The 15,993-nt window shown below is 40.7% G+C and overlaps 1 protein-coding gene across 1 annotated transcript in view; it reads right to left on the reverse strand.

Annotated features, from left to right (window-relative positions):
* Positions 1 to 14,810: 14,810 nt before the first annotated feature.
* The window catches only part of LOC308681649 (uncharacterized protein), a 1,899-nt gene continuing 716 nt past the window's right edge, over positions 14,811 to 15,993 (reverse strand). Inside the window, exons 2-4 of the mRNA XM_081350733.1 lie at positions 15,906 to 15,935; positions 15,055 to 15,216; positions 14,811 to 14,954 (exon numbers count right to left, since the gene is read on the reverse strand). Of these exons, the coding sequence (XP_081206859.1) occupies positions 14,869 to 14,954; positions 15,055 to 15,216; positions 15,906 to 15,935 (278 nt within the window). The 3' untranslated portion in view covers positions 14,811 to 14,868. The remainder of the gene's footprint in view (positions 14,955 to 15,054; positions 15,217 to 15,905; positions 15,936 to 15,993) is intronic.

Here is a 15,993-nt window from a genome sequence, read left to right on the forward strand (position 1 = left end):
TGAGTATATTTTATATAATCACACTAATTGTCCACAAAATATGAATATGTAAATGAGAGGAGACGATACAAGGTCTTGAAGCAGGTCATTGCCCGTGGTACGAGGTAATGCAACCATATGTAGCAGTACTGTCTACCTCTGACTTATTCCCTTAATAAGAAATGGGGTGTTTTTAATTGCGCTCATTGGGTGATATATAAAAGTGGCCGTAGTGACGCTATGTGTGTGTGTCTTCACTTGGTCAGAGAGCGAGTCACTGTACTTCCGGCGGCGCTTGTGAATGTCCGTGAGGTAGGAGTTGTTGGCCGTGATCGTATCGTGGTCTGTTCATGTGTTGGTTTGTCGTACAGGATTTCATGAGTCTATTGTTGTCAAAAGGTGGACTGAGGAGCTTTGCGGGATGCCTTCAATTATATCCGTTCCCATGGATAAGCGTTTAATACGCAACAGTTTCGGTGCCATGTGAGTCCGTCGTGTTACAGGTATATTTTGACTGAGCTTATAACCATATGATTGTTAGCAGCCTGGTTGGTTAAAATCATATCTTGTGTGTGTGCTGTATTTTGTTTAAGGTGTGGGCCAACGTGCAAGGGACGTTACAGTGGGCTTTGGGTCGCCTCTAAACTTCTGTCTGGATGTCTGTTTTGCTGTCTGCCTCATTTTATTTTCGCCATACGTCATCAGACCGTGTTACTGTGACTGTGATCCTGTCCCCGCGAGAGTTGCAGGAGACTGGATTATATTATTCGCTGCTGGATTGGACTGGCAGACAAGCGCTATTAACTCATTTGTTTCCTCTCGTGTGTAGGTGCACGGTGCCTGTTCACTTCCTAACTGTTTGCGTTCGCAGTGTTTAATAGGCAGGAACAGCTGGACCGTTGATTTGGGGCATGTGGCGTGGTGCCTTCACCATCGAGTATAAATGTGTCGTGAGTAACAAACATGAATTAAGCCTTAAGCAACGTGCAACAGGAGATCAGCCACTTAGCGGTCACCAGTAGGTTCTGCAGGTTTTGTCTTTTTTTTTGTATTTTGTTTTTAGGTGAATCGATTTTGTTTGTTTCATTTATATTTCGTATGTATATTTGTTTTATTTATTGGTGATTTTCATTCAAGTTGTTTGCTTTATATGTTTGTTGCTTATTGTGATTTTATACTGATTATATTCTTTTAGGTGTTTCTTTTTTTGTAAACTTGTTAATTGATTTTTGACCTGTTCCAGTCAGTAAAGAAATTTGTCATCGCCTGACAAGGCACCTCGATCAGATGGGCCGAACTGACGTGGTGAACTCTTTTAATACTGTGTTGTAAGATGTATGTCTTGATTAATGTGTTTTCTTTATATAATTGGTTTAGCTTGTGTTTTGTGTCATTCTGTATCTTCCTCCAGAATTGGGGAGGCCAGCGGCCGTGGATAAGCGTCTCCCTGTGTTGTGGTGGTGGGTTCTTGGCTTGAATGCTGTGCTCACAGTGAGGCGTGGCGTGGCGTGGCGTGCCGTGGTGTGAGTGTGCACGTATGATTGCTGTCTTATCTAGGAGTGCCAGAACCCAATTCTGTAGTGGTAATGTCCGTGTATCATTTGTGAAGGTGATTTTGAGTTCTTTGATTGGTTGGAATAAAAATTCAATATTTTTATTGATTGAGAATAAAAGTTTTCTATATTTGTTCTCGACCCATGTCTGATATCTGACTCAGCCGCAACAAGCCTGTGAGCCTTGCTCTTATGTTAAGGGTGTTTTCCTGGAAATAGGCCCCTGGGTGGCGTAGTCAGTGACTTTGTAGCAACCCACCTTATTCTGTGGTCTGTTGATCCATGCTACCGTGTAGGTTAAGAAGGATTTACTAAACCTTTTAGTGTTAGGGTTAGGGTTAGGGTTAGAGTTAAAGTTTTTTACCAGTTAAAGCTGCCACACATATAAAGGAAAAAAAGATAAGAATGTTTTTAGTATTTTTTTATCACTTTTCAATCGCTTTACTCACAATAAAAGTGTCCTTTTTAATATTTTAAAGTTTTTTTTATGAATTAAATGTGAAGTACATGTATTAGACTACTGGAAATGTTTCCATGGGGTAAAAAGATAAATTAATTACAAGCGCGATTGCCGGACCAGCATGGGCAGACTCCACTGGTGGTTTAAAAACCCGCTGTCTGCTCCAACACCAGATAGCGCCCTAGACAGGACCAGGCCACCTCTGGCAACGATGGAGCAACCCAGATAGCACTCCAGGACACCGGAAGCGCCTGTGCAGTTCCTCTGGCACCGTGGGACAACTCCCTCAATCTGTGCACTGAGAAATGTTGATTAAAACTGGATAACAGATGTTCATCTCTCCCTCAAGAATGACAATAGAAAAGGAAGGTGAGATCTTTTACTCCATTCCAGTCAAGGGGGGCGGAGATGTTTGGTCTCACTCTTTCTCCAGAGTGTACCTTAGTGACAAAAGACTATTGATAAGAAAGACGGATGGTCTATTTTTGGCCATAATTGATGGATAACAGAAGGAGACTTTGCCATGAAGATACATTCTGGGACAAACATTAAGGTGGGACTAGAATACGTCCCAAAGGGGGGGATGTGTTTGAGATTTTCCTTTGCCTCATGTAAAAGTCTGTATTGCTGTGTCTCAGACAGAAACCAGGTTAAACCAGGTCAAAGGGTCTGTGAGGATGGAAAAGTACCTAACAAGCTCAGAGAGATGTGTATAGGTGGTTGACACAAGATGGTACTAAAAACATGTTAATTAAGATGATGGATGGCACCGAACACTGCAGGTGCAGGGAATCATGTTACCTGAGATATTTTTTTTTTAAATGGGTGAGGCCAAAGATTTTTCCAACAATAAAAAGATGTCTCTGTGAAAGAGGATTCTAACGGTAACGAGATCTCGAGGCGGAGCAAAAAAAAGAAAGATAGCTGATTGGCTACCTACTGATAAGAAAAGGTATAAGACCTGAAGCTCGACTATTGCAAGCCAGATGAACAGCTGCATCTCACTTTGTTGCTTGTCAATAAAGTTATTCTTCTGAGACCTGGAACCTCGACACTTGAGAGATTTCTTTGAGACCCGATCTGAGGACTTTGAATTTGCTACAACATCCTCGGACTCGCCGTCAGAATGACTCGGTGAGCCAGCAACTTGCCGCGGCTTAGCAATGAAAGCTCAGTCAGGAGGAGGCAGAAAGGGGCACTTACTGAGATAGTGATTGTCCGGTGTGTAAGCATCTTTAAAAGTGGGCAGGATTTCCTGAGTCGACCAGTGAAGCCAGCTTCTGTCTTGGGGGGTAAGACACAGCCGAGCGCGTTGCTCTAGCATCCTCTGATGACTGCAGCTCGTCTAGTAATGAACACAGGGCTTGAGATATCTCAAGTATGCGTGACCGTAACTCTGTGCCATAACTCTGCTTTACAAGCAACTCGCTGTGTATAAGAAGAAGCCAAGTGAGAACAACTAAGTTTTCTATCGTGGGGGAGAGCTCCTCATCCTCGCGATGGGTTCATCTCCGTGAGTAATGCCAGAGTCTCTGCGTAGTAGATTATCCTCAACAAAAGACATTCATCTCTGATACAAATCCTCTGGTCCTTCATTAGACTCTAGTTTAACAGCAGAAAAATCATTCAAATGTGCACCAGTCGACTGGAATCCATAATGTAGTCTGATTGTCTGCCATATGTGATCAATGCATGTAGAGCTCTTAACAATAGTATTTCGGGAAATAACTGTGCAGTAGTTAGCGATCTGCCCCAGCATAAGCTCAAAAATGCTGACCTTTTGTTGGCGCATGCGCCGTTACGCCGTGGGAACATCTACGTCATCATCGGTAAAACCTCTGAATATCGAAGCATTTGTCTTCTTTCCCAGCGCACGCAGTCAACAAGAAATGGAGCAAACTCGGTGTCCAGAGATAAAGTGTAGACGAGGTTCTTACGCCAAATGAGGTTCTCAAATGAATTCACAGTCTCAGCTTTTGTGAGGCACCATTATTTCGGTGCTCTGTGTGTATTCGCCATGGCTTAAGTCTCGCGTTTCATCAGCGGAGATAACCACAACGCAGCTCGTTTATGAGCGTCTATAGCAGGGCTATTCAATTGGCGGCCCGCCAATCATCTCCATGCGGCCCGACGGCACCAACCTCCCTCCTCCTCTTTTCCTGGCGGTGCGGCTAATTCAGTTTGATACTCGCTCCGTTTGACCTGAGAAACGTTTTACGTGCGAATATTTCAGCAGTTATTATATGTGTCCCGAATTTATGTCGACTAAACCAGCGATACCAATCATTCGTGAATGAAACATTCTTTTGGTTCGATTCTAAACGCGCTTGCATAACGGTCTAAAACTATTCGGATTCATTCAGACCGCTCCGTCACTGAATCATCTGAAGCGGTTTCTCGGCCAGTACAGTAACAACAAATAGCGATGTTTTCAGTTGTTTCACTAGTTGTTTCAACACGGCCCAACACGGAGTTGCGTTTACTCCCCGTCCCGGACACTATATTAAACAGCATTGCGACAACCAGTGGGAAGCGTTTCAGTTCGACAGAAACCTCTCTGTTACAAACCACAAATCACTCGATGATTTGATTAGTATTAAATCGGATGAAACAGCCTCAACATTCCCAACAAGACTGATGAGGAAAGCAGGAGAAACACTGAGGCATGAACGAAATTAGAACACTTTAAATCCCCTAATCACCCTTACAAACATTTACCATGAATGTACTGTCGTAATTTACCATGGTTGGGCAGAAATGTGCAATATTTATATTGAATACTATGTAGTAATAAATAAATATAGTAAATATATATATACTATATTATTATATAGTATAATAGTAAATATAGTGATTTATATTGCATTAGTTTTATTAGGTGGGTAGAGGAATATATAATTAATGCTTGTTATGAAATTATGTCAGTGTCTTTGTAAAGGTGCGTATAGTTTTAACTTGTGTTTAGGCATTTTTTATACAGTGGGAGCGAGTAGCCTGTGGTTAACAAGTCTCTAAAATATTTTCATTTAAGCATAACAATTATAAATAAAATAATTATTATTCTCACCAACAGCTATAAGTTTGTATAAATAATATATTTGTTCCAAGGAAAATAGTTGTACACAGCTGTAAATTATCAATTTTTTTATTTATTATGGTTTTATATATTTGCATACTGTTGGGTACCACATTTCCAAGTAAATACCACACTTTTTTAGGGTTACTTTAACTTATTTATTGAAACTGTTATGTTTCAATAAATAAGCTAAACCCCCAAACCAACCCACCGGCCCACCTCAACTTTTCGATTTGATAATGCGGCCCTCGAATGAAACTAATTGAATAGCCCTGGTCTATAGTGTGAACTGATCTCACATGACCTCACCGGACTATTTGGGGAGTGAGTACGGTAACGGCAGTGTCTAGATGAGGTACAATGAGACGCTGACACAAGAGACTAGTTTAGTCAAACTTTTAATGGCGATCGCAGATATACAACAACAACAAGTAGCCCACACGTATGCTACGCCCGGGTCAGCGCGTCACGATCCACGTCACACTCCACATACTGGCGGTGAGAATGTGTTAGAAATCAGCAAGGGTGAGAGAACATTGTGCTTGGTACGTTTTTCCTCTTCAAACCAAACGTGTGTCTCCAGCCGACAAAGTCTAAATCCCGTCTGGCTAGAGCTCCTCCCATAATGTTACGCATTAGGTCAGTAGACGGTCTTTAGTGGCTGTTTGTTCTCATTCCACCACATGAGTGTTTACGCTACCTCTGGAAGTGGTCAAAAGTGGACAAGTTCAAAACGTTTTAGACCCGTTCACAGCTGTATTTCACATCGTCCACTTGTGATCTGATCGACTAAAACGCATCTTAAGACCAGCTGTAAACAGGACCGGAGAGGTTATATATGTCTGTGAAAACAGCAGCTATTGGTCACTGAGCAGTGCGTGTTAGTCAGCCATTTCTGATGACCTCAAATCAAGAGCTGGGCTTTAAATAAAGCTTGTTCGACTTCATGCAGCTCTGCGCAGACCGATCGGCGGCTGACTTAAAGCAGTGCATGCCGGTTAGAAATTTTGTCCGACTTGACACAGCGCCGACGCCACGTGACTGTGACGTATGCCATCAAAGTACCGCGAGAGCGATTCGAGAGTTACCGGAGAACTCAGCCAGCGCAGCTTCTCAAGAGCGGCTGCACGAGGGCTGATGAGACACAGCTGTTCCACCATTGGCCGGATTCACCGCATGACAACGATCACGTGTGTTTCGTGTTTATTCGAACACCTTTAGTTCCTCTAAAGCTCTCAAATCAGTTTTGTATAACAGTAAACACTCTTTTCATGTCGTTGCGATGTTATATTGTGTCATGTTTGTCAAATTAAAACTGATTAAAAAACGTAGACTCCACTTCATTAATAGTAGCTTATGTTGAACTTTATTCTTGTTCAAACAGACGCTGTGTGAAGCAGTACATAAAGTATTGAATGGAAATGTCTCTGAAACATCTATTATTGGGCAAATATTGCATTTATTTCACTTTAGCTGCGGTAAAGTATGCAAACACCACGTGAGCGGTCACCACGGGAACCAGAAAGTGTCCGACTTCACGTCTCCGTTTGCAGCTCCTCTATGAAGGTAAAATAGTAGCAAAACTCGAGAGCACGTAGATGTGAATTTGAGAACTTGTACAATAAATATTCGTACTTGTACATGAACATTTACACTCACAGCTCCGATGTGAAAACCTGTCAAATAAAAATCTGAAGTTGAATGTTGAAATTTGCACTCGCAGACAATAGTCACAAACCTGTATTCTGAATCTGAAGCTGCAGACGAGTAGACACAAATGTGTAAAATGCCATTCACAGAAATACAACGACAGACACAAACTTGTAATATATATTTTGTGTTTAATCTTACGTTCACATTCGCAGTACTACCTCAAATAGGCACTTGCAACTTCTCAAATCTGTCACTGCAATTTCAAATTTCGCACCTTGACTTTTGCTACTCTTTTCGCGATATATCAGGTGCAAAACTAACTTGTGCACTTGAAACTCAGAGGCGGTGAGAGAGAAAGGGGGGCGGGAGGAAGGGGGGGGGGTCAAAGGAGCCGTTTTATTGGTTGGCAGCTAGCCAATGAAATGGGACTTCGATGATGTCACGAAACCCGTGTGCACTGAAACGTTAACATGGCTCAATGCATTAGATTAGACCAGGGTTTCTCAAACTCTGCCCTGGAGGGCCACTGTCCTGCACAGTTTAGTTCCAACCCTGATCAAACACACCTGAGCAGGCTAATCAGTGTCTTCAGGATCACTAGAAACTCACAGCTAGGTGTGTTTGATCAGGGTTGGAGCTAAACTGTGCAGGACAGTGGCCCTCCAGGACCGAGTTTGAGAAACCCTGGATTAGACTGATATTAAAAGAAATAAACGATATTATCAAACTCAGTAAACACAATGCTTATAATGCATACTACAGAAAAGCAGATGAGCACAGAATATGAACACAATGCGTTTAATTGAGACAGTGGTATTAAAAGACCAAACTCAGGAAACACCATACAAATAAAGCAAAGCAATTGAGCTCTGAATATGGATGAAACGAGTATAATTGTACGTTTTCCTCCCATAGAAAACCAAGAAAATGCTTAATAAGACTTAATGGACCAACAGTTATAAAAAAAAACATAATTCGTTAAATTAAGCAAGTTTATTTGCACTGAACACACATTTGCTTTCTTTCGTCATATTCTGTGCTCATCTGCTTTTCTGTAGTATGCATTATAAGCATTGTGTTTACTGAGTTTGATAATATCGTTTATTTCTTTTAATATCAGTCTAATGCATTAGGCCATGTTAACGTTTCAGTGCACACGGGTTTCGTAAAATCATCGAATTCCCATTTCATTGGCTAACTGCCAACCAATAAAACGGCTCCTTTGACCCCCCCTCCTCCCGCCCCCCTTTCTCTCTCACCGCCTCTCAGTTTCAAGTGCACAAGTTAGTTTTGCACCTGATATATCGCGAAAAGAGTAGCAAAAGTCAAGGTGTGAAATTTGAAATTGCAGTGACAGATTTGAGAAGTTGCAAGTGTCTATTTGAGGTAGTACTGCGAATGTGAACGTAAGATTAAACGCAAAATATATATTACAAGTTTGTGTCTGTCGTTGTATTTCTGTGAATGGCATTTTACACATTTGTGTCTACTCGTCTGCAGCTTCAGATTCAGAATACAGGTTTGTGACTATTGTCTGCGAGTGCAAATTTCAACATTCAACTTCAGATTTTTATTTGACAGGTTTTTACATGGGAGCTGTGAGTGTAAATGTTCATGTACAAGTACGAATATTTATTGTACAAGTTCTCAAATTCACATCTACGTGCTCTCGAGTTCCCTTTCAAGGGAACTCCCGTTGCGTCGAGAATGACGCTATGGGGAACGCTTTGCGTGATGACGTCTTGAAGCACATGTAAAATCAGTCCAATGGTGTAGCGGGACGTCAGAGGCGGGTGACGTCACGTACCAGGAAGCTATAAAAGCCGGCCCGAAACAGAAAACGAAAGCTTTCTGAGTCTTCAGTTGCGCTCTGTGTTGAAATCTGTCTGTCTTATTTGGTGTTGTCTGTATATATTTATATTATATTCAGTATGGCGAGCAAGCAGCAGTTTAGAGTGTGTGTCCATCCCTGCCCGCGTTATTTAACGGGAGGTGACACACACACTCTTTGTGTTGTTTGTTTGGGAGAGGAGCATGCCCAGTCAGCACTCGAGGGTGGTGACTGTGTGCATTGCTGTGCGCTTCCATTGCGTACGCTCCGATCCCGTTTGGCTCGGTTCAATCCCGACCACGTTCCCCAGGGTTCGGGTCCCGCCGCGGCTGAGGCTCGGCGGCGATCTCAGACCTGGGGTTCGCAAATGGATCTGTCAGTGGATGTTGAGACGGGCTCTGCCTTATCTCAGCCTCTTTCTGACAGATCCAGTGCCTCTCATCAGGGTGTGGAAGCACGCGCTGCGGTTACTTCCCCCCCGATAGAGGCACCAGTACTGCAACTATCCAGCTCTGAGGAGTTGGATGTTGTAAGTATTGATGCTGAGTCTGAGGATTCGCCACCTCAGTCTCATGCTTTTGAAGAACTGCTCGATGTGATCACGAGAGCAGTTGACAGATTGTCTATTGAGTGGCCAGAGGATAGGCAGGACGTTCGTTTAAAAAGCAAACTCGACGAATGCTTCCTGCCATCTCGTGCTCAGCCCCAGCGTAGGAGCCTGCCGTTTTTCCCCGATCTCCACACCGAGGTGTCGAGATCGTGGGGGAGACCAGTCTCTTACAGAGTTTACACACCACACACCTCTCTATATTCCACCATTTCACAATATAAAGAGCATGGTTATGGGGAGATGCCGAAGGTGGAAGAGACGCTCGCGGGCTATCTCTCTCCAGCAACGGCATCTTCCCTGAAGGCTCCTACACTTCCCTCAAAGCCAGTAAAGTTGACATCCACCCTGATTAATAAGTCGTATGCAGCCGCTGGTCAAGCTGCAGCGTGTCTGCATACGATGTCCATTTTACAAGCCTATCAGGCAGAATTATTGGGGGATTTAGAGGAGGGCGGGGGAATCGGTCCCGACACTGTGGCTGAACTGCGCAGAGCCACGGATGTTTCTCTCAGAGCCACCAAGGAGACAGCTAAATCTATCGGGCGGTCTATGGCAGCCCTGGTGGCCACTGAGAGGCATCTGTGGCTCAACCTGAGCGATATTAAGGACAAAGAGAAGCATGTTCTGTTAGACGCTCCGGTTTCCACTGCCGGGTTATTTGGGGATGCAGTAAATATTGCGGTTGCAAAATCACAAGAAGCCGCTAAACAAGCATCTGCTCTTCAAAAGCTTCTTCCCCGCCGTTCTTTCTATGAGGCTGCTGAGCGGGAGCAGCCTCACTCATCTAAAAAGGGTGCTGAGCATCGTGCCACTCAGAAGCAGAGCGTGTCCTCTCGTGCTCCCCCACAAAAATCTCGGGGACACGGAGGGCGCGCTCAAACCCAGCAGTCTTCGAGGGGTAGAACGGATCTGCGGACCGTTATTACCGCCAAGAAGGCTGCTGGGAAGAAATCCTGATGTCCGAGGGCTCAGGATTAATGAGGGTAGTCCCCCCCGAAGCAGAGCGGTTAACACCTCTTTTTACGGTGCCCGTCTCTCTTCGGTACCCTCAGGGGACCGTTCTGCCAACCCTGCCGCCATCGGTGTTACAGGGCGCAGCGGTCTCCGGCGAGCACATATCTCAAGGACCACCCGGAAACGTAGTGGCCTCGGGATGCCCGCCCCCTCCGAGGAGGGTGTTAGAGCAGTCTGTTCGGTCGCTCCCTGCCGGTGCGCCGTTACAGGGTGTCGAATTGACTGCTCAACAACAACAAAATCCAGAAACCAGTCTCGAGAGGCTGGTACCTCTAGTAGAATCTTTGACAGCGTGGAAGCTACTGTCAAATGTTTCTCGTTGGGTCCTGCAGACCGTAGAAAAAGGGTATCAGATACAATTCAAGAAACGCCCACCTCGGTTTATGGGGGTCCTGCCCACAGTGGTGGGAAGTCTGAATATATAGAATGAAAGTCTGAATATATATAGAATGAATGTCTGAATATATAAAATGAAAGTCTGAATATATAAAATGAAAGTCTGAATATATATAGAATGAATGTCTGAATATATAAAATGAAAGTCTGAATATATAAAACGAATGTCTGAATATATGGAATGAAAGTCTGAATATATATAGAATGAAGTCTGAATATATAAAACGAATGTCTGAATATATGGAATGAAAATCTGATGTTATCAGCGCCATCTTGTGTTAATTCATCTACTATTTTTTATACACATTTTGAACAATGAGCGAGTCCGCACGAAATTTAGTAGCAGCAATTTTAAGTAACGATCATCTAATTAACACCCCGGCGAAAGCGTGTACGGGCCAAAATACTGGCAACCGTACTCAACATCGTTCTACTGATGAAGAAATTAATTCGCTATTTCATCGCGGAAGAGCGAATGCAGTGAATTTATAAGATTCATAAATTCCTTCGAGAATGATGCATAATGTTCTTTCAGCAACATTTTGTTGAACATGACTGCCCATAAGCGCTAATAATGTTGCAAGAATGGAAATATGATCCTCGAGATGACGTGATGTAGACTCCAAATTGTTTATGTTGTTTGGAGTATGACCAACTGTTGCAAAAAAGTCTTGTAGCTCACCAAAGTATTGGAAAATTTCAGGGAATGACATTTTTAAATGAATCACAATTCAAAAGGCTAAAACAAGCTACACATTATTCAGTGAGAATTGTCAAATGTACACTTTCTTTTCACGTATTCATACTTTCACATACATTTAGACTTTCATTCCATATATATTCAGACTTTCATTCTATATATTCAGACTTTCATTCTATATATATTCAGATTTTCATTCTATATATATATATATATATATATATATATACAGTACCAGTCAAAAGTTTGGAAACATTACTATTTTTAATGTTTTTGAAAGAAGTCTCTTATGCTCATCAAGCCTGCAGTTAAAAAACAAAAACAAAAAACAGAAAAAAACAGTAACATTATGAAATATTATTACAATTTAAAATAATGGTTCTCTTTTTTAATATACTTTAAAATGTAATTTATTTTTGTGATGCAAAGCTGAATTTTCATCAGCAAGTACTCCAGTCTTTGGTGTCTTATTGTAGCAGGGTGGAATAACTCCACCTATTGGGAGATCGTGCGCATGCGTGTGGCTTATTGGCTGCCCTTGTATGGAGTATAAAAGAAGTGCGTTTTGGCGACCGGATATGCGTCGTGGTATTGCCGTGACGTCATGTCATCTGTTGCCGCCGACGGTTTAGACTGTATCCTTGTCTTCCGTCTGCTGTGCGCTCGCTGTCTACTTATTACAGCATGTTATTTACAGCGGTATGTTTTGGATCAAGCGGCTGCATTCCCGCATAGTGTGCGACCATGAATGATTTGTTTACGATGACCATCCTGCGATCTGAGGGTCCTCCCTGCCTACTCAATGGGATTGAGCGTCAATATTAACTCGTGAAGCGCTTAATGGGCTTTATGCACAGCTGCACTACTTCCTGAACTTCAGGCAGGTCCTTTGTTTCCTGTCTGCCATTATTGGACCAACTGATTAATCCAGGTGGTCAGGCACACCTGGATTAATCAGTTTGTCCAATAAAGGCAGACAGGAAACAAAGGACCTGCCTGAATTTCAGGAAGTGGTGCAGCTGTGCATAAAGCCCATTGTGACTACGTTGCTGTTTTGCCTCTACGTTTAGTTTATAGTAACTTAACTGTGTGCACGTTGTCGCGGTGTCGTGACGCGACTGGGTCGGGGCTGGTGCGGCTTGCTGGCTGGTCTGTCTTCACCAGCTGCCACCTGCTCGATCTTCTGATTGTGCATCAGCATATTGTGTTTATGAATGTTTATTGTTTTTCATACTTCATTCTGGGCATTGTAATTTATAATTGCTGAGTCTCAGTGAAGTTGTGCTTTTAATTTTTCTTTGTTTCCTTAAGATAAGTCATTTGTGTTTTGTTTTCGTTTGCTGTGTTATATATATTTTTTTTTTATAAGTTTGGGTTTATATTTATTTTCTGTGCAGGAGTTGGGGGTACTGGAGTGGGGAGGCTAGCTGTTAGCGTGTGGTGATTTACACCTAGTGCCGTGTTTTCTTGTATCCAATCCTCACGTGTGTGCGGGCGTGTGTTTGGGTTACTGGGGTTCTTCTAATTGAGGCAGCTAGCCCGGTTCTCCAGGTGCCTCCACTCCTGGTCAACTAGCTCAATTTAAATCTAGGTTTGTGGTTATGTGTCTGGTACATATTATGCACGTTACTGTAAAATTGATTCTAAGAATCTTGCTGTGACGTTTTAAATATTTATACTTTCAATGTTGATAAATAAAAATGTACTTCTCTTCTTCAATATGACTCACGTCTCCTCACTCCATCCTTTGATCAACGAACCTGTGCGCCCTTAGGGCTGTTAGTCCCCAGTATTCTGGGGTGGCGTAGTCGACAATTATCACCATAAGGTAGATTATTTACGGAGAGCCAATTCCGCTTCTTGCCACATTATGATCCTTCAGAAATCATTCTAATATGCTGATTTATGATCAATGTTGGAAACAGTTGTGCTGCTTACTATTTTTTTTTATAACCTGAGATACTTTTTTTCAGGATTATTTGATGAATAAAAAGTTAAAAAGAACTGTATTTATTTAGAATAGAAATCTTTTGTAACAATATACACTACCGTTCAAAAGTTTGGGAACAATAACTTTTTTTTTTAAGAAATTAGTACTTTAATTCAACAAGGATGCGTTAAATTGATAAAAGGTGATGGTAACGATTTATATTGTTAGAAATGTCTTTATTTTGAATAAATGCTGTTTTTATGAATAAATTCTGTTAACGTTTTACTCATCAATGAATCCTGAAAAAAGTATTCCAAAAAATATATATTAAACAGCACAACTGTTTCCATCATTGATAATAACTGAGTATCAAATCATCATATTAGAATGATTTCTGAAGGATCATAAGACACCAAAGACTGGAGTACTTGCTGATGAAAATTCAGCTTTGCATCACAAAAATAAATTACATTTTAAACTATATTAAAAAAGAGTACCATTATTTTAAATTGTAATAATATTTCATAATGTTACTGTTTTTTTTTTTTTTAAACTGCAGGCTTGATGAGCATAAGAGACTTCTTTCAAAAACATTAAAAATAGTAATGTTTCCAAACTTTTGACTGGTACTGTGTATATATATATATATATATATATATATATATATATATATATATATATATATATATATATATATATATATATTCAGACTTTCATTCTATATATATATATATTCAGACTTTCATTCTATATATATATATATATTCAGACTTTCATTCTATACATATTCAGACTTTCATTCTATATATATATATATTCAGACATTCATTCTATATATTCAGACATTCATTCTATATATATTCAAACTTTCATTCTATATATTCAAACTTTCATTCTATATATTCACACTTTCATTCTATATATAGTCAGACTTTTATTCTATATATAGCCAGACTTTCATTCTATATATATATATTCAGACTTTCATTCTATATATTCAGACTTTCATTTTATATATTCAGACATTCGTTCTATATATTCAGACTTTCATTCTATATATTCAGACTTTCATTCTATATTCAGACTTTCATTCTATATATTCAGACTTTCATTTTATATATTCAGACATTCATTCTATATATATTCATATTTTCATTCTATATATTCAGACATTCATTCTATATATATTCAGACTTTCATTTTATATATTCAGACATTCATTCTATATATTCAGACTTTCATTCTATATCTTTCATTCTATATATATTCAGACTTTCATTCTATATATATATTCAGACTTTCATTCTATATCTTTCATTCTATATATATTCAGACTTTCATTCTATATATATTCAGACATTCGTTTTATATTCAGACTTTCATTCTATATATTCAGACTTCATATGATAAATATAATTATTTCCTGAACGGCTTGCCATATTATATATATTTGAAAATATACAATAACTGGTTAAAAACAGTTACACACACACACACACACACACACAGACACACACACACACACACACACACACACACACACACACACACACACACACACTTGTCCTAATGTAAGCAGAGCGAAGTAAAGAGACGCTGAGTCAGACTGTGCGATAATGAAGAGAATTTTATTTGTGTATTGAACAGAATGTTTCATTGACTCTGCTCAGATGAGGAGGCTCAGAACTGCCCCCACACCGGCCCCTGTGGCGCCCACAGCCGCCTGAGCCACGGCCGGGATCCCAGCGGCACCTGCACACACACACGCGCGCGCGTTTCAGAGACCAACTCATTAGGAAAATAAAGTTATCAAATGCATTATTGACTTTACTGTAGGTCATCTTCCCATTACCAGCGGCTTGAAGGACTGCAACCAGGGACGTGGCAGCGACTCCTCCTCCGCTCGCCACTGCTGTCGCGCTCATCATCGAGGCGGCGTACGAGCCCGCGGCGATCCCGGCACCGGTGAAGCCCACGGTCGCCAGAACCACCGGAGCAGCCACCACTGCACCCGCTGAAACACACACACACACACACACACACACACACACTGATGAATGATCCCTGTGCTGTGCCGAATTTCTACTTCCTGCCAGAACTATTCTATTCGATTCTATACTTTTATGAATTCTGTTGAGAAACCTTGAGAAAAAGGTTAATAAAGACTGAGTCAATGTTCAGAAATGATTATTATTATGTTTTGAGCTGATTTCCTGTGTGTTTGTTGTCAAACTCAAAACTAGTTTATTTTTTAATAACAAATGACATTATTTTATATGAAAAGGTTAATTGTATTTTATTGAGAACATATTTTAATTTGTGTCATATATTTTTTTGATTAGATCAGATATCATTTGAATCTGTCATATGGTCACCATGTTATAATGTAGGCATACCTCACCTATTTTGTCACATTTCACTGACATTCTTTTGACGTTAATCAAGGAAATATATAGGCTACACTGTATTAATCAAACAAAACCACATAATTGTACTAGACATATTGTGAAATTAATGTAGGAAAAAATAAACACTCTAAAACTCAGTAAGTCAAAAAGTGTTATGTTGTTCCCCGCTCTCAACTGATGAACATCGTAAGATTGTTTTAAATAGAAATTACTTTGGCAAGTATGACATTGACTATTTAAAAAAAAAAAAGAATTATAGATCATTAAATTATGTTGTTTGTTTGTTAGATTTTACCTCCTCCAACGCCGGCTGCTATCAACATTACTAGAAGAGAAAATAAGGGTTAGATTCATACTGATCCAACATAATATTCTGCAGTGAT

Source organism: Scardinius erythrophthalmus, assembly GCF_964197995.2.
Source record: "Scardinius erythrophthalmus genome assembly, chromosome: 21".
Classification (NCBI taxonomy): Eukaryota; Metazoa; Chordata; class Actinopteri; order Cypriniformes; family Leuciscidae; genus Scardinius; species Scardinius erythrophthalmus.